Genomic DNA, 17,537 nt, shown 5'->3' with positions numbered 1-17,537 from the left:
CAACATCGAAGTTAGCACAACTTGTCTCTCTGCTTCTGAGTTCATTTCTATCCAAGCTCTCCCTACATCTCACTTCAAGTTAGTCAAAACCACTTAGCATCCCTCCCTTGGATGACAAAAACATCCCTGTCCCCTGCTAACTTGCCCAATGACTCCCTAGACCATTCCTCCATCACAATCCCACTCACTGCAGCCTGGTTTTGGCCAGCATCCCCTCCCCAATCTCGCCTTGCTGCTACAGCGATTTTTAACCCCCGAGTTGTCGAGCTGCCAGCACCCAGGTTCCCGGAGCCTGCCCTGGTCCAGCCTCTCAGCTGGGCTGAGCACTGGGGGCTCATGCTAAGGAACCACACTGACTTCACCTTGTCTCGGAAGAAAGGGGCTCTGAGCTACTTGGACCCCTGTTTGTTGCTAGGAGTCCTGCATTCCCTGCATGCTTCCCCTTCACCCTGTGGTATTCATCCCAAAACTCATTCTCCAGCTGGAAGGTGACTGTTTAGTTCATGCATAGAGACTGCAAGAGCCAGAAGAGACCCAGATGAGCATCACCCATGTGTCTTGTCCTGTTGCTGTGAATGGCAGGTTAAACACCAAGAAAAGGAGATTGCAGACACAGCCTGAAGGGTCTGGAGCCCTCCCAAACACACACCACCATCAGTTTCTGCCTTCACATCAGCTTTGTGCAAACATTCCTTTCTGCAAACAGGGGTGCAATTCATTCAGCTCTGCATCAGGGTGAGATGTGAAAGTTTCTGCCCAAATTAGTGTTGAGTGAAGTCGTCTTCTCCTCATTTCTCTTTGGCAGCAGTGATCTCTCTTCCAGGTGCAGCTGCAGGAGCAGAGGGAGTTTTTCATGGGGTGGGTAGGCACAGTCTCTTGCGTGCCCCATGCTCGCCTGGTGCTTGGGGACATCTGGACTGACCAGTTCTCTCTCTGTCCTGCAGTGGGACTCCATCAATGAAATGGATGAGTTTTTCAGCCCTATCCACACCTACCAGGTCTGTAATGTCATGACTCCCAACCAGAACAACTGGCTACGGACCAACTGGGTTCAACGTGATGGTGCAAGGCGTGTCTACGCAGAGATTAAATTCACTCTGCGAGACTGTAACAGCATGCCGGGTGTGCTGGGCACCTGCAAGGAGACTTTCAACCTCTACTACTTGGAGTCTGACCGGGACCTGGGCTCCAGCACCCGGGAAAGCCAGTTTCTGAAGATCGACACCATCGCAGCTGATGAGAGTTTCACCAACGTGGACCTGGGGGTGAGGCGCCTGAAGCTGAACACAGAGGTGAGGGGCGTGGGGCCCTTGAGCAAGAGAGGTTTCTACTTGGCCTTCCAGGACATCGGTGCTTGCATAGCCATTGTCTCAGTGCGGGTGTACTACAAGAAGTGCCCGGCAATGGTGAGGAACTTGGCATCCTTCTCTGAGGCAGTGACCGGGGCGGACTCGTCCTCCTTGGTGGAAGTGCGAGGAGAGTGTGTGGGCCATTCGGAGGAGAGAGACACCCCCAAAATGTACTGCAGTGCCGAGGGAGAATGGTTGGTGCCCATCGGGAAGTGTGTGTGCAGTGCTGGCTATGAAGAGCAACGGGATTCCTGCACGGGTGAGTCCCTGCTTCTTGCTAGCGGTGCCTGGGGGGGAGGAATGTCTGCAAAGGGATTTTGTCTTGTTGGGGAGAGGCTGAGGAGAGAAGCCTGTTCATAAATACTTGGACAGCCAGCCTCTCTTTAGGCCAGGGCTGCCCAAGCCTTTTTTGGCCAGCTTCATGCTTCCAAAATGTGTTACTGCTACCACTGGCAAGCTCCTTGGGAGCTTCTGTGAGCCTGATAGTCACGGTTCCTGGTGCACAAGGCATGGCTTTGGGATGGGACTTGCCTTTGAGATGGGGGGTGCCCTGGTTCCACATCCCCTTACCAAGGAGCATTTGGCCCAGAGACCCCAGCCTGGTGCCCCCAGCAACTCTGCTTCATGCACTCCAGCAAAGCACATCTTGGCCTCTGCAGAATGCCCCACTGCCTGCCTCCCCTCGGCAGAGGAAGAAGGGGTGGGGGAGTGGGGTGTGGTGGTGGTGGGTGGTTTGAAAGCAAGGAACGCAAAAAGAAAAAGACAGAACTTTTACGAAACAAGTTTATCACATCCATCCATCAGCCCTCCCCAGGGCTGCCACAGACCCCAGCCATCTGGGGGTGAAGGGAGCCTTCCCAGGGGCTCTTTGTGCCGCTGGGGTGACTTCAAGCTGCCGACTGTACAAACTGTGATAAGGAAGCGGGGTGACCATCAGCAGCCGTGCACCAGGCACGGGGACGTGTGTATACAGAGCACAGCACTCAGGGCTCCCCAGGAGAGCCCCCCCCACAGATTTATTTGCTCTGAGTTTCTTTTTGGGAGGCGCTTAGGGGAGCGGTTCACCGCTTCCGCAAATAAAAGTGCAGGGCTTTTGTTTGAGTTTCATGGAAACGTCAAGTGGAACATTTGTCTTACGGAGACTTGACGCAAGGTTAGGACGTCCGAGGCTGGACTGGAAGAGATTCAGGTGCCACTGGGACCTGCGCATCCCCAGTTGTGCAGTGGGGGAAGGACAGGCAGAATAAATGCTTCTGTCCAAAACTCCTCCTGCCTGCAACCATTTATTTGAAAGTCAGCTTGGAATAGATCTGATAGTTCAGTTAGGGTTGTATTCTTCCATGCTAAACCATAGGGGTGAAGCGTGCATGTGGCCAAGCGCTTGCTGGTATGGGAGGAGGCACTGGTGTGGGACAGCTGTGGGACAGCTGTGTCCCAGCCCCATGACTGCTTGGAGCTGTGAGTTAGGGATTGATTCAGAAGGGCTAAGCCCCCCTTCCCTCTATTCCCACTCCTGAAATGCTAAAAAACAGAGTCTGCCCTAGGAGATGATCACCCCAAAGCCTGGAGATGGAGGGAAGCCCCAGCATTGGTGCTGTGCTCATCCACTCCATTACTTTCCTGTGTTTCCTTGGACATATTTATCTCTCTCCTGAGAGCAAAGCTGTGGGAGAACTCCTTCTCTGCCCTTTTCTGGTGGGATTGTCCCTACCTATAGACATAGCACAGGAGGAGGTGTGGTCCAACCTATCTCCCTGAATGGGGTGGACACAGGCAGTAGCTGACCCTTCTGCAAGCAGACAGACTCAGACCCATGCTACTCAACAAGCAATGCTCTCTGGTGAAGCTCTCCAGGGCTTGTGGCATCAGAAACAGAAAAGAAACATCACCAGCCTTTCTCCAGCCTCAACAGGAACGGTTCAGTGTCATCTCAACCTCCTGCCTTCCCAGTCATCTCTGGATAAAAAGGATCTAAAGATGCTGGAAAGCATCCAGAGGAGGCTAAGGAGTTGGTGAAGGGTTTAGAGGGGAAGAGCATGAGGAGCAGCTGAAATCACTTAAGTCTGTCCAGCTTGGACAAGAGGAGACTGAGGGGAGACCTCATCACACTCTGCGGCTTCCTCACATGGGGAGGAGAAGGAGCGGGTGCTGACAGGTCCCAAAGGAATGCCAGGAAGATGCCAGGGAGGGTTAGGTTGGACATTAGGAGAAGGTTCTTCCTCCAGAGAGTGACAGGGAAGCAGTCATGGTGCCAAGCCTGACAATATTCCAGAAGCATTTGGCCAATGCCCTCAGCCCCACGGTGTGAATGTTGGGGTGTCCTGTGCAGGGGCAGGAGTTGGACTCAATGATCCTTGTGGGTCCCTTCCAACTCAGGACATTCGATGATTCTTTGATTCTATGATTTTGTCCCATTTATCTTCAGCAGCTCCAGCATGAGGGGTTCAATAGCCCAACATCACGCGAGGAAGGGCCAGCACTTCCTTCCCAGCATCTCCTCTGGCTGGTGGGTGTAAAGCAGGAGGACATATATTTAAACACGAAAGCAAACAGATGCAAATCTCTGATCTAAGCTTCTTGTGCTTGACCGGGGCAGAGTTCATTTTTCACGGTGAAAAGTGCCTTTCCGGAATGATTTATAACCCCAGAGGATCTGTCGGAGTTGGAAATTAGCTGTTTTAATTGTCAGGCGGACAAAAGCGGGATTCCAGTGGCTGTCGCCCCAGCAATTTTTCATTCTCCGTCACAGGGATGAGATGATATAAATCACTCCTTGTGGCCCTAATAATCTTTCTATAAATATCAAGGAGATTCATTTTTTGCTTGGGGGGAAAAAAATTAGAGAGAAGATACTTTGGCTTTATGGCAGTGTTTAAAATGTGATTCCAAATTAATTTCCTTTCGCCTTTCACAGCCAGACGCCTTATTTGTCAAAGCTAAAGATGTTTGAACAGTGGAGGTTTCTTCCCCTCCTCTTTAATGTTCATTTTTCTAAGGACCTGACAGAGAGATGGAAGACAGCTCAGGAAACCAGATCATGGACAGAGCTGTTCCCAGCCCTTCCAAAGAGAAGGAAGGTTGTGCCATAGAGTTAGGAAGGATAGGGAGAGGGGGGACGTGGTGCAGAATGCATAGGAACCTGAGGAACATCCCTACCTCTCATACCTTTGGCTCTTGGATGTCACTTTTGATGCCCCTTTGTTTGGGCAGGAGGGTGGTGGCTGGGATCTCTGACCCCTTGCACTTACCCCAGTGGGATCCATGAGCTTCATCTTATGATGACCTGATGTTTGTTTCTTCTGGAGAAGAGAAAGCTCTCGAGAGACCTTAGAGCAGATTCCAGTGTTGAAAGGGGTTACAGGAAAGATGGGGACAGACCTTTAGCAAGGCCTGTTGTAACAGGGCAAGGGCCAATGGTTTTAAACTAAGGGAGGGAAGATTTAGAGGGGATATAAGGAAGAAATTTTTTTACGGTGAGGGTGGTGAGGCACTGGCTGGGAGACGATGGAGGTCCCATCCCCAGAAACATTGAAGGTCAAGTTGGACCGGGCTTTGAGCAACCTGATCTGGTTCAAGATGTCCCTGCTCCTGTAGGGGTGGCTGGAACTGAATGGGCTTTAAGGTCCCTTGCAACCCAAACCTTTCTGTGATTCTGTGAGAAGGGACACTTTCCATGGGATCAGGGTGGGCAGATCTCAGCCCAGGGGCACTGGTGTCAGGACCATGGTAAGGATACTAGCTAGCCTGGCATCAGATGTTTCACAGCCTGCAAGACAAGACTTCTTTCTCTTGTACCTGTGCCGCATGCATCTGTCTGATTTATCTTCAAAGGCACAGGACTCTTCTTTCAGCTGTGCTGGGCAGAGGTGCTGCAGCACCTTGCTGAGAAGAACCATGTTTGAGCATGAATTTCCTCAGCTGCTGATGAGGTCCTGGGGTGCGCCAGCTCCTAAAATTCCCAGCTTCTAGTCCCATGGCATCTTCTGCCACAGCCATGTCAAGGATGAAGCACCTTGAGGTTTCTCTCCCAGGTGAGCACAGCAGCGCTGCTGCCCCACTTGCTTTTCCCCTCTGATTTCAAGGTTCAGAAAGACTTGGCTTCCCCCATCATCCCTCCACAGCGAGCATCAGACGTTCTGCTCTTCCCTCCTTGAACCATCTCAGTCCACAGCAAGACTCGTTAGTATCTCTTACACAGCAAATACCAACTGCTCTGCCTAAATAGCAGAAGAAGCGATGCCATGAGTGAAAAGGATCTGTGCCAGTGATTTATCAGATAAGAACATAATCAGCATAATTCACCTTATTTATATGCAGCTGCTGCGCAGGACGAATAGAGACACATTCTAATCAGGTCAGTGCAATCAGAGAAATGAGAAAGGGCAGCACTTTAACCCTGAGTCTGCTTTTGAGGGAAGGCAGGAAACCCACAAGACACCTCCTCAAACAGCTGTGAGGCTGAGAGCCAGGACCTGCGTACAACGCCCTTTGGATGGATGGAGAGGTGGACAGGGAGGCTGAGGCAGGTGAGGACAGTGGCTCTTCACCCGCACTCCTCCTACCACCCCTGGCCAGCCTGTCTTCGGGGAGGGCTGTTTGGCTCCTAAGCTCCCTGGACCCTTGCGTTGGTGTCAGCCTTTTGAGGAGGATCCAAGTTGCTCCTTGGGCTGTGCCTGGCACCAACGATCAGTGAGTGAAACTGGAAAGCTGGACTAAAATCTATAAAGCTGATTGTGGGATGTACACACCCAGAGTTTGGACTATCCAGAGCAGAGTCATGGCTATGGGACATGGTGCTGCTCTCTGGGAGCAGACACAATCCCAGCCAGCCAGCTGCCAGCCACAGAGACCTCCAGGAATGCAGTCCCAGGAAGGTTTTTCTTTAGTGAACAGAGGAAAAATGGTAAAACAGTAGAGACAGCCCCACTTCCCTGCTCTCAGAGAAGGTAGGTGAGTCCTTGGTAGAAATGCAGTTCCCAAAGAACATCTTTGTGATATATGCATGGCTTTTAGGAGTGGGACTATGAGGCACCTCATAGTCCAGGTTTCCTGATTTCCCTCTGCTGGGCTCGGGGGCTTCAGCTTGGCTTATTTCTTTGCCTGGAAAACAGTGATGAAGGAGCAGCAATTAAGCAATTACTGCTCCATCAGCCCATCTGCACATAGGGACGAGTGTGTGCAGCCTGCCAGGGCTGAGTGGAATGGCTACCAAACAAGGGGTTGGTATGTGTGGTTGAACAAGGATCTGGTTCTGACTAGACTTTTCCCAGCACTGCGTAAGCCAAAAAGATGGTCTGTGTCCTCCAGACAAGACGAGCGGGTGGCTGTCACCTCTAGGGCCCTTTCCCCTGCAGCTCCCAAACTGAAGGAGAGATGGGAGTAGGAGAGGGACTGTCAGCTCCTTAGGACCAAGCCCCTCTCTTGTCTCCTGTGGGATATGGATGGTGGAAACGGATCTGGAGAGGCTAGTGAGCAATCTGGAAGCCAGTTAATTTTTTCCAGTTGGTGGCATTCATGCTGATGAACCAATCAGCAAATTTAATGTACCTTAAACCTTCCTCATGGGCAACTTAAATCGAGCAATTAAAGCACCACAGCATTGCTAATTAAGAGGAGAAAATACCCAGCTTGGTAATTATGTGCTTGTGAATACAGCTTGGCATCCATGGACCTTTATGAAGAAAGGCGTTGGAGACTGATGTTCCAGCTGGTGGAGTAAGCAGGGAGCAGAGTTGTATGGTGTAAGCAGAGGGGAAACTCCATCCAGCTCATCCTGTCTCCCCTGTGCTGGTGGGCACAGCCCTGGTCATACAGGGTCAGAGTAAACCCTGGAAACACCAGAAGGGAAAATGACATGGGTGATGCCATCGATAGGGACAGCCAGATCCAAGACATGGACTCCAGGTGGGCTGGGCAAAGACCTATGACCACAGCAGTGGACCTTTGCAGCTGTGTGTACAGATGTGGTCCAGATGTTGATGTTGGAAGGGGAGGAAAGGAGCATGCAATCTGCTTTCGTTGGACACAAAGAGACAGACCCCCTTTGCCCAGCTGACGACAGGTGAGGGTGCTGCTTGCACCTGGATACGTCCCCAGGGAGACCACAGCCCGTGCTCCCATCCTTCAGTGCAGAAGGGGTGGAAAAGCATGCAGGGAGCAGGAAAGACATGCTAGTGGGTTAAGGGAGCCCACCAGAGTCTTACTCCGTTCCCTTCTCTCCCCACACTTCTTATCGCCTTCTAAGTCTGAGCCTGTCCTCAGGCAGGAGGTTCTCCACCCTTCAGACCATCTTTGTGACCTCCTTTGGACTTGCACTGCAACTCCAAGCAAACCCATTGAAATGCGTTTCACATTTCTTTGCATATCAGTGTGGATTTCAAGGAGACTTTCTATGCAAGTCGCAATGAGCACATGCCAGCTCTGAGCCACAGGCTTGGTGGCTGTGTTGTACCTCCGTGATACCTACTCAGTTTCCTCGACATTCTGGCAGGGTAGCAAGCTGTTGGATCCAAAGCTGGATTCCACTGATGCCCACCACAGATGGCTTCTGCCATGAGCATACCACAATCACAGTATCATTTGATTGGAAAAGACGTTTGAGATCATCGACTCTCCAAAGGGATCTGAACAGGCTGAACTGATGGACTAAGACCAATGTCATGAGGTTTAGCAAGGCCAAATGATGGGTCCTACACTTGGGGTACAACAACCCTGTGCAGCTACGGACTAGGGAAAGAGTGGCTGGAAAGCTGCCCAGAGAAGGACCGGGGGGGGTTGGTTGACAGGGACTGAACATGAGCCGGCAGTGTGCCCAGGTGACAAAGAAGGCCAATGGCATCTTGGCTTGGATCAGAAATGGCGTGGCCAGCAGGTCCAGGGAGGTGATTCTGCCCCTGGACTCAGCACTGGTGAGACTGTACCTCAAATACTGTGTTCAGTTCTGAGCCTCAGTTCAGTGGCTGAGGGACCTGGGGGTGTTTAGCCTTGAGAAGAGGAGGCAGAGGGGCAACCTTATTGCCCTCTACAACTGCCTGCAAGGAGGTTGTGGAGAGGAGGGAGCTGGGCTCTGCTTCCAAGTGACAGGGGAGAGGACAAGGGGGAATGGCCTCAAGCTGAGGAGGTTCAGACTGGACATCAGAAAAAAAATTTTCACAGAAAGGGTTGTCGGGCACTGGAACAGCTGCCCAGGGAGGTGGTTGATCCCTGGATGGTGAATCCCTCTAAACCCTTCCCCAACTCTGTGCCCACCTCTGGATGCTCTCCAACAGCTTTAGATCTTTTTTACTCTGCAGTGGCCAAAGCTGCTCCCAGTGCTCAAGGTGGAGCCACCCCAGTGGAAAGCAGAGTGGGACAATCCCCTCCTTCTCCCAGCTGGTGATGCCTCGCTGGATGCACAGGACACGGTTGTGCTCTTGGCTACCCAGAGCACTGCGTGCTCATGTTCCACTTGCTGTCACGTAGAACCCCTAGATCCTTTTCCACAGGGCTGCTCTCCAGCCTTGAGCTCCTCAACATTTTTGGAGGTTTGGTGTTATAGCCATGCATGGGGAAGATGCTCCTCATCCTACAGAGCAGTAGGACCATGCCAATAATTTGTTCTGTACTTGGAATGAGATCCAGATCCCACTGATGTTACTGCTTGTTTAATGACTTCTTCCCCTTCATGCAAATGAGATACTGCTGCTGACACGTCCCAGTGAAGGAGAAAATCCAAAAGCTGATAATGCTCAGCTGTGTGGGGGTGAGGGCTGTGCTGGCCCCTGTGAAACTCTTCACCTCCTTCTGCTGGAGTATTCAGTACCTTTATTTTAAACTCAGACCCTGTGCATATCTTTACCCATATGCATGTGGTGAGACAGCTCACACCCCCTCTGAACATGCATATTGATTCCTGCAGGGGCTGGGATTAAGTTCTTGGGTTTTTATTAAGATTTTAAGTATTTTCTCTATATGCAACTTTGCTCCCCAGAGAGAGTCCAGAGGAGGTCACAGACATGATTTGAGGGCTAGAGCACCTCCCATATTAGCACAAGCTTGAAGAGTTGGGGTTTTTCAGCCTAAAGAGAAAAGGTGGCTGCAGGGACACCTTAGATGTGAAAGGGTCTCCAGGAAAGCTGGGAGGGCCTCTTGATCAGAGAGTGCAGGGATAGGATGGGGGGAATGGTTTTCTGCTGAAATAGGGGAAATTGAGATGAGATGTTAGGGAGAAATATTTTGCTGTGAGGGTGGGGAGGCCCTGGCCCAGGTTACCCAGGGAAGCTGTGGATGCCCATTCCTGGAGATGTCCGAGGTCAGGTTGGATGGGACTTTGAGCCCCCTGATCTAGTGGGAAGTGTCCCTGCCCATGGCAGGGGGGCGGAAATGGATGAGATTTGAGGTCCCCTCCAAACCAAACCATTCTGTGGTGCTCTGCTAAGCCATGCAGCAGAAGGGGGGAAATCCCTCCAGAACTGTCATCTGCAGGGTTTGCTCCTATTCAGCCCCATTCCTGACCACAGCGTTTTCTAGGTTTGGCATTGGTCTGGTGAAAACTGTGTTTTTTTCAGAAGCCTTGGACAGTTCTGTCTAAAACCCTCCTACAAGGCTGAGTTTTAGTAACAGCTTTTTGTCTAATTCTGGCATTAGTCCGCCTGTTTCCACCCAACTCCCACAAGCTGTACTGCTCCCCAAACAATCTTTGTAAAAAAACCCTTCCCTCCGAGTGTGTCTCAGGCTGTCTCACCTTCATAAGCCTGTTCAGCATCATCTCAACTCTGCTCCAGCAGAAGGATGTCTGCACCATGCAGCTGAGCAGAAAAGTGGGATTTGGATATCATCTGCCTTTTTTTTTAGGGAAGAAGAGCAGGGCAGAGCCAGGGGTGCTTCCAACAGCACAAGGCAAGAGGCAAGACCTGCTTATTGTTCTAAGGCAGCACCACGCAGGTGTCCAGTTTGGCATGCAGCCACTGTGGACCACCATGGGTCCAGTATTGTAAGTGGAATTACTCCACTTGGAAAAGCAGGGCCCTCCTTATACCATTCGTCCTGGTGGCCCTGAAATTTGGATGTTGAGCAAGAAGCGGCTCAGGGCAAACTTTGCTGCACAGGTTGTTTGCCTGCATCTTGATAAGTAGGATTTTTCTTGCTTTGCAAAATCTTCATGGGAGAAAAATCTCCCTGTTCCCTTCTCTGTGACCTCTGGGGTTGTGGAGTATGAGATGGGTTGAATTGTGGGAAGAAGGGCCAAGAGGTGGGGAGGTGATGTGATGTGGAATCGGGGGTAATAAGAGACAAGTTCAGGTATAAAGAGTGGTGTAGTGGGATTTAAGGTAGTACTGGGGGTGGGAAAGGTTGCGAGCTGGGCAGAGGGGATGCAAGGTGACATGAAGCTGAGTGGTATGGCTGACAAGCTGGAGGGAAGGGATGCCATCCAGAGGTAACTTGACAGGCTTAGGAGGTGGGGGTGCGCAAACCTCGTGGAGTTCCGTGGGGAGACCTTAGAGGAGCTTCCAGTACTGAAAGAGGCTCCAGGAAAGCTGGGAAGGTGCTCTTGATCAGGGCATGTAGGGATAGGACAAGGGGGAAGAGTTTTCAGCTGGAAGAGGGGAGATTGAGATGAGATCTTAGGGAGAAATGTTTTGCTGTGAGGATGGGGAGGCTCTGGCCCAGGTTGCCCAGAGCAGTGGTGGCTGCCCCATCCCTGGAGGGGTTCAAGGCCAGGTTGAATGGGGCTTGGAGCCCCTGATCCAGTGGGAGGTGTCCCTGACCATGGCAGGGGTGTGGAACTGGATGAGCTTTAAGGTGCCTTCCGTCTCAAACCATTCTATGATTCTAAGATGGGAACTGAGCTGTGTGAAGGACTATGAGGTGGTGCTCAGAGGCCAGAGGTAAGGCAGTGTTTGGGGTGTGAGACAGTACAGGGACAAGGAGCGCACAAAGGATGCACAGAGCATCAGCAGGGCTATGGAGTGAGGCGTGATCAAGGGACCAAGATCTTGCCTGAGACAACCAGCCCAGCTAGCCACCAAAACCTCTTTCTGACTACCGCACGTCCTTGTGGACAAAGCCTGAGATGCCCTGGGATTGCAGGGAGAGAAGAGAACAGTCTTGCAAAAAAAACCACAAGGATTGGGGCAATGGGGTAGATGCCTCCTTTTAAGACATGACTGAATGACAGGCTTCTGTCTGATGTATGTGACATGGATGTTGAGACTGGAGGTATCACTCTGAAACTGGATTGAAAGGAGCTGGGATTTTCGTGCTAACCTCTCCCACAGCCTGGAGGGCTCTGAGGCTGTCTCTGGCTGTAGCAGTGACCATGACACCCTTATTTCCAGCTCTCTCTCTTCCCAGCACCACCAAAGGGAGGTACATGGCTGCTCTTCTGGTGCTTGCTGATGCCCAGCTTTGTTGCAGGGTAGGGAAAGGGGGGCAATTGGTGGCACTGGTTCCATGGGGCTGCCCCATGGCACCCCCTCAGCCTTGCCCTTGCCCTGCCTAAACCTCCTGGGCTGGAGATGGGGCTGAGAAGGAGTGATGTAGGGTTGATAATCACATTTGCAGCCCCACCAGCGTAGACCTTGATGGTCCCACTAAGGCCACCAGCAAAGCACTAGTCTCATATGGCAACTTCAGACTGAGAAGAGCAACATGTTCCTGACTAGCATCTCCTCGACAGGTTCATCTATCATCTCCTGAGCTCTGCTAGCTTATTAGCAGATGTTGTCCTGTCCCCAGAGGATGGAAAGGGAGGGAAACAAATGGATCGAACTACAGATGGCTGGCAGAGCGCTCCCTGCGATCGCTGTTTGTGAGACAAGCCTGCTGCTCTGCGGCTCTTTGGGCAGGTGATGGGTGAGAGCGTGGGGCTGGTGGGCAGGCAGAAATGGCAAAATGTGCTGTGCAAGACAGGGGGATTATTGGAAGCCCTGTGGTATGGACCTCAGTGGGCTGAGATGATAGCTGGGGACCCACCTATGCGCAGAGGGCTGGAGAAGTTCTCTGCCACACACAGGCTTAATTTTTAGGTTTTTGTGGGCTCTGCTTGTGACACTGGGACCAGCCAGGTGTCTGGGCTGCAAGATGTGCAAGGCTGGAGCTGGGCTGCTGCTGTCCCATGCGAGCTGCAAAAGCCCACTGTAAGAAACTGCAAGGACAGGCAGCCTTGGCTGGGTATTACAGAGGGGAAGGCACTGGGGGCAGGAGGAGGACACCAGTAGCAGGACTTCTGGTGGCCCACGAGGAGGCAGGACCCAGGACCCTCAGACACAGAGCACGGGTATCAATTCAATAAAATAATGAAAAAGATAAATCTGCACCTTCGGCATCACTCCTGGGAGCTTCTGGCAGGTGGCAGGAGCTGGTTGCAGTGAAGACAGCAGGACAACCATTCTGCACCTCCCTGCTGGGTGGCTCCAGTGTGAGCTACAACTATGGCTGTGGAGCTCTGAAGGTTTTAGACCTGGCAGGTGTGAAGTTTACTTGCTGGCTTACCAAAGTGAACCCAGGAGGTCCTGATCTTCTACGTGTCACTGGCAAGAGCTCAGTGCAGAGCAGGATGTGTCTGTCATGGAGTACTGCTGTAGGAATGTCATATCGTCCAGGTTCTAAGGTTATTCCCTCTCCTGTGCTTGTGTAAGGCTTTACATGTAGGTCCTGCTTCCATCTAAAGCAAGCACTGAGATACACAGAGGTTCATGACTCTATTGGGAGCAATACTACTTGCCCTGCTGGCCTCCTTGCATGCTGGTGGTGTCCAGGTGCTGGGAGATGGCTCCGAACAACTCTGCCCCAGTGCAGAAATTCACCTAATTTGTCATTTAGGATAATTTTTCCCCAAGAGCATCTAAAATAATTGTGAATCATTGCTACAGATAATTAACGGGATTTCTTACAGCATTAAATACTAAGTGATTACAGTTGCTTGGTGCAACTCTGCTGCAATTGGTGTTCCCATCCTCCCTGCCCACATGTCTCTCCATACCTGATGCAGCACTGATTTCTCTGCCTTTCGCTAAATGTTGGTCAGGGAATCATTCCAGTGCCTGCTGAATCAAGAGTCCGCGGTTGCCAATTGCTCCATAGGTAGGGATAATCATAGAATCATGGAATGGTTTGGGTTGGAAGGGACCTCAAAACCCATCCAGTTTCAACCCCCTGCCATGAGCAGGGACACCTCCCACTGGATAAGGTGGCTCCAAGCCCCATCCATCCTGGCCTCGAACACCTCCAGGGATGGGGCACCCGGGTCAGACCCTCCCCAACTTCGACGTAAAAAATTTTTTCCTAACATCCTATCTAACCCTCTCCTGTTTTGGTTTAAAACCGTCATCCCTTGCCCTGTTGCTACAGGCCCTGTGATAATGTTTTCCCTCATCCTTCTCATCAGCCTCCTTTGAGTATTTAAAGGCTGCTCTAAGGTCTCCCCACAGCCTTCTCTTGTCCAGTCTGAACAACCTCAACTCTCTCAGCTTGTCCTTGTACAGGAGGTGCTCCAGCCCTCAGATCATCTCCATGGCCTCCTCTGGACTCACTCCAACAGCTCCATGTTCTTCCTGTGCTGAGGACTCCAGAGCTGGATGCAGGGCTCCAGGTGGGGTCTCACCAGAGCGGAGCAGAGGGGCAGAATCCCTTCCCTCACCCTGATGGCCACATGATGGTGGTGTTTTGCAGGTCCAAGTGGGATTGGCACAAGTTGAAGGCAGCAAATCCTGACGTGCATGCTGCCCCGCACAGACTGTGGGCCTCTCATTGCTCAGTTGCCCCTCTGGTGGGCTGTTCTTGTGCCGTGTCTTCATCCTTCCCTGCATGGAAAAACTGGAAACTCTTCTTTCTTAAAGATTTGGGTGTTTGTTCCCTGCCTAAGAATAGGGTGTAATGACACCCATCTCAGTCTTACACCTAAACCCAAGGGTTGCAGACTGGAGGGTGTTGCAGTGTCAGGCGGAGGGCATCCTTGCCTCTCTTGGTGGGTTGCACCACGAGGAACAGTCAGCACCAGAGCTTGGCAGTGTCCCGGGGCTGTCCTTGGTGTGGCAGACTGGCACAGCAAACCTTCCTTCCCAGCTCTGCCTCTCCTAATTTCTCTCCTGTGATGAAGAGGAGTCAAGAGAGCTGGGGAGGAAAGCCAATGCCAAGCTGCTGCCATTTCCTCATGAGCCCCATCTGCTTTCCCCTGCATCCCCGAGTTTGGGCAGTTCTGCTCCTTGCTCTGATGCTCTTTGGGCAGTGGAGGAGCGAGAATTTAGGAACAAACTCTGGAAATGTTGGCCTTTATTGTTTCCAGGCTGCTGTACCAACATAGAACCATAGAATCATGGGAATGGCTTGGGTTGAAAGGCACCTTAAAGCCCATCCAGTTCCACACCCTGCCGTGGGCAGGGATACCTCTCACTGGATCAAGGGGCTCAGGGTCCCATCCAGCCTGGCCTTGAGCACCTCCAGGGATGGGGAAGCTGTGGCAACCTGGGCCAGGGCCTCCCCACCCTCATGGTGAAGAATTTCTTCCCAGTGTCTAAACCAAGTCTTCCCCGTCCAACTTGAAGCCTACGATACTGGCGTCTCTGCCATTTGCAGCACGTGTACATTCTGCTGTGGTGTCGTTCCCCTCTCTTCAGAACACCAGTGGGGCAGAAGTGCCCCAGAAGCTGGTGACCGAGTCTGAAGAAGGACCAGCAAGCTACCAGGGATGGGTCTGGCTGCAGTCCTGCCTTCAGCTGCCATGGCTGGGAGTAGCTTAAAGAGGACGTTGCATTACTGTGCAGCATGTGATACGTGAACAATGTTGGTAGCCATCAGTCCAGGGACATCTGTGGTGAGGAAAGGAGTGTTAATAACAAGAAAACAAATCGGCACCTTGAAGCAGAACAGACAGCAAGGAGGGACCCAGACCACCAGGGCTGCTGGATCACAAACAAAACCCTTCTACATGCTTGGAAGCAAAAATTGAGGCTGAATGCAGAGCTGGCCATTGGGGGTAAAGATGGGAAAATGAAGGTATTACTGCCTCAGTAGGGAAAAATAGAAACGAGTTAGAGCCAGGAATGATGCTTGAATCACTGGAACCGGTCCTAGAAGCACTTGGTGGGTAGAGGGACCTGGACAGAGACTGGTTTTCCTTACTTGGATTCAAAATCTGCAAGAGATGCTGGCTCCTTCCACCCTCAGACAGATCCCTGCCATGTTACATGTCACTCTGGAGCTAATATCGATTTTTGTAACGAGAGACAAGTTGTTTGTTTGTGTGACAAATGATTAACGCGAGGGGCTGCTGGGAGATGGGGGCTGGGACAGAGCAGAGCGATGTCAGCCGTAGGATGGGATGAGAGGATGCTCCCACCACACAGCCCCTGGGATGAGGAGGAGACTGAGCAACGGAAGGAAGGTTGTACTGTCAGAAAAATGTCAGGCTGGCTCATCTGGCCATGCTGTCCCTCTGTAGAGAGCAGGCAGTGGGCATGCAGTGCTGGGTGAAAAAAAACAGAGGGTGTTTTCCCTTGTTTTGTGCAAGGAAGTTTGGTGCTTCTTACCACAGCCCCCCAAAGGCTCCCAGAGGGACACCACCAAGTCCCAGGTGTGGAGCTTTTAATTCTAGAGAATTCCCACGTTGAAGCTCTCAGGCACCCGGGCACAGCCAGCATGAGCATCAGCGACTGCTGTAACGTGAAGACTGTAAATTTGCCCTGTAAATGATGGTACCTAGAACAGCATACAAGGCAACTTCCAGCGCTCCTTGGTTTGATCTTCGCAGCACCCGCTGCCTCCGGGGCCAGGTGGTGACCCAGAGGGGTGGATGCAGTGGGGAGAGTGCTGGGCAGCAAACACGTGTGCAAGGAGAGCACCTCGAGCTTTGCAGGCAGCTGGCAAAGAGCAGAGGCACCCAAGTCTGATGATGAAACAGTGGGGAACAGGCACCAGGATGGCAGTAAGTACAGCTTCGGCCACAGACAAAAGCAGTTTTCCAGCTGGAGGGGAACTCACTCAGATGTTGGGGGGAAAGTCTGGTTCCCCGTGGGCTGGGATGGGGGTCCAGCATTGCACTGGTGAGACTCTCCAAGCTGTGGGGTGCATCTCATCCAGGCACATCCTTCTGACCTCTGCCTGTTCCCTCCTCTGCAGCCTGCCAGCTGGGATTTTACAAGTCAGCCCCTGGGGACCAGCTGTGTGCAAAGTGCCCCTTGCACAGCCACTCGGAGAGTCGGGCAGCCCGCGTGTGCCACTGCAATGGCGGCTTCTACAGGGCAGTGCAGGACCCCCCCTCAGCCGCCTGCACGCGTGAGTACCCCAGCTGCCCAGGGTCCCACCTGCACTGCAGCGGGGCTGCTGACACGGCCTCACACGCAGCAGATCTGCACCCATCCTGTATCCTGGCCACCGTGCATGCTGCCCGAGGCACCGTAGCAGCCTTTCAATGCTGGGTCTCCATTTGGGACATGGGCTGAGACCTCCTTAACTGCACACCCCCACTTCTCTCTGTCTCATCCTCATTCTGCTGCTCTCCAAACACCCCTGGCCAGAGTCTAGTTTCCTCCCAGAACTCCCTCCTGCAATGGAGCAGGATGAGACCTTGGCTCCACCAGACCTTGGCAGCCAGACACTTGCTGGCTGCTTAGTTTGCAGAAATTCCCAAGCTGCTGAGACCCCTGGGAGGCCACGGGGCAGCTCAAGTGCTCCTGACCTCTCCCTTGCTGTGGGTGGATGGTGGCAATAAGCTCGTTCTATGGTTTTCACTCAGCTTCCTGTTTTGAGGGGGGGTGCTATTAAAAAGGAACAAAAGTATCCAAGGAGAAGGATGATTGACCTGGGAGGACAGAAAGGCTGCTAGCAGAAGCCAGAGTGAAAGCTGAGCTGCATCTGACTTGTGTTTCCCTTGGCACATCTCCCCAAGATCATTAATCTCCACGAGAGATGTGAGTTTACCCTTCCCTTCAGATGAGCGGGTCCTCTCTACACCCTCCAGCCCACTGACAACTTGGCTTTAACCACAAAGCATCCCCACAACCTCATTGCTCCCTGCTTCCCCCAGAACAAACATCAGCTCTTCCCTGCCTGGCGCTTGACACCCTGATCCACAACCCCTCACCTCCATGGCATTTCACTTCAAGACCTGTCTGTGCCTTTGCTGTCTTCTGTTTGGATCATTTCCCACTCCGGACAGCTCTGTCTCCCTTGTAGTATCATTTGTACAGCAGGTACCCGCTGCCCGAGGTG

At 52.3% G+C, this 17,537-nt stretch overlaps 1 protein-coding gene across 2 annotated transcripts in view; it reads left to right on the top strand.

Annotated features, from left to right (window-relative positions):
* The window catches only part of EPHA8 (EPH receptor A8), a 53,964-nt gene that overhangs the window by 20,349 nt on the left and 16,078 nt on the right, over nucleotides 1-17,537 (top strand). For both annotated transcript variants that reach the window (XM_009562607.2, XM_054086038.1), the window contains exons 3-4: nucleotides 945-1,608; nucleotides 16,446-16,601. In XM_009562607.2, the coding sequence (XP_009560902.2) occupies nucleotides 945-1,608; nucleotides 16,446-16,601 (820 nt within the window). The remainder of the gene's footprint in view (nucleotides 1-944; nucleotides 1,609-16,445; nucleotides 16,602-17,537) is intronic.

This window comes from Cuculus canorus, chromosome 21 (assembly GCF_017976375.1).
Source record: "Cuculus canorus isolate bCucCan1 chromosome 21, bCucCan1.pri, whole genome shotgun sequence".
Lineage (NCBI taxonomy): Eukaryota > Metazoa > Chordata > Aves > Cuculiformes > Cuculidae > Cuculus > Cuculus canorus.
This window is presented reverse-complemented; position numbering and strand designations above follow the sequence as displayed.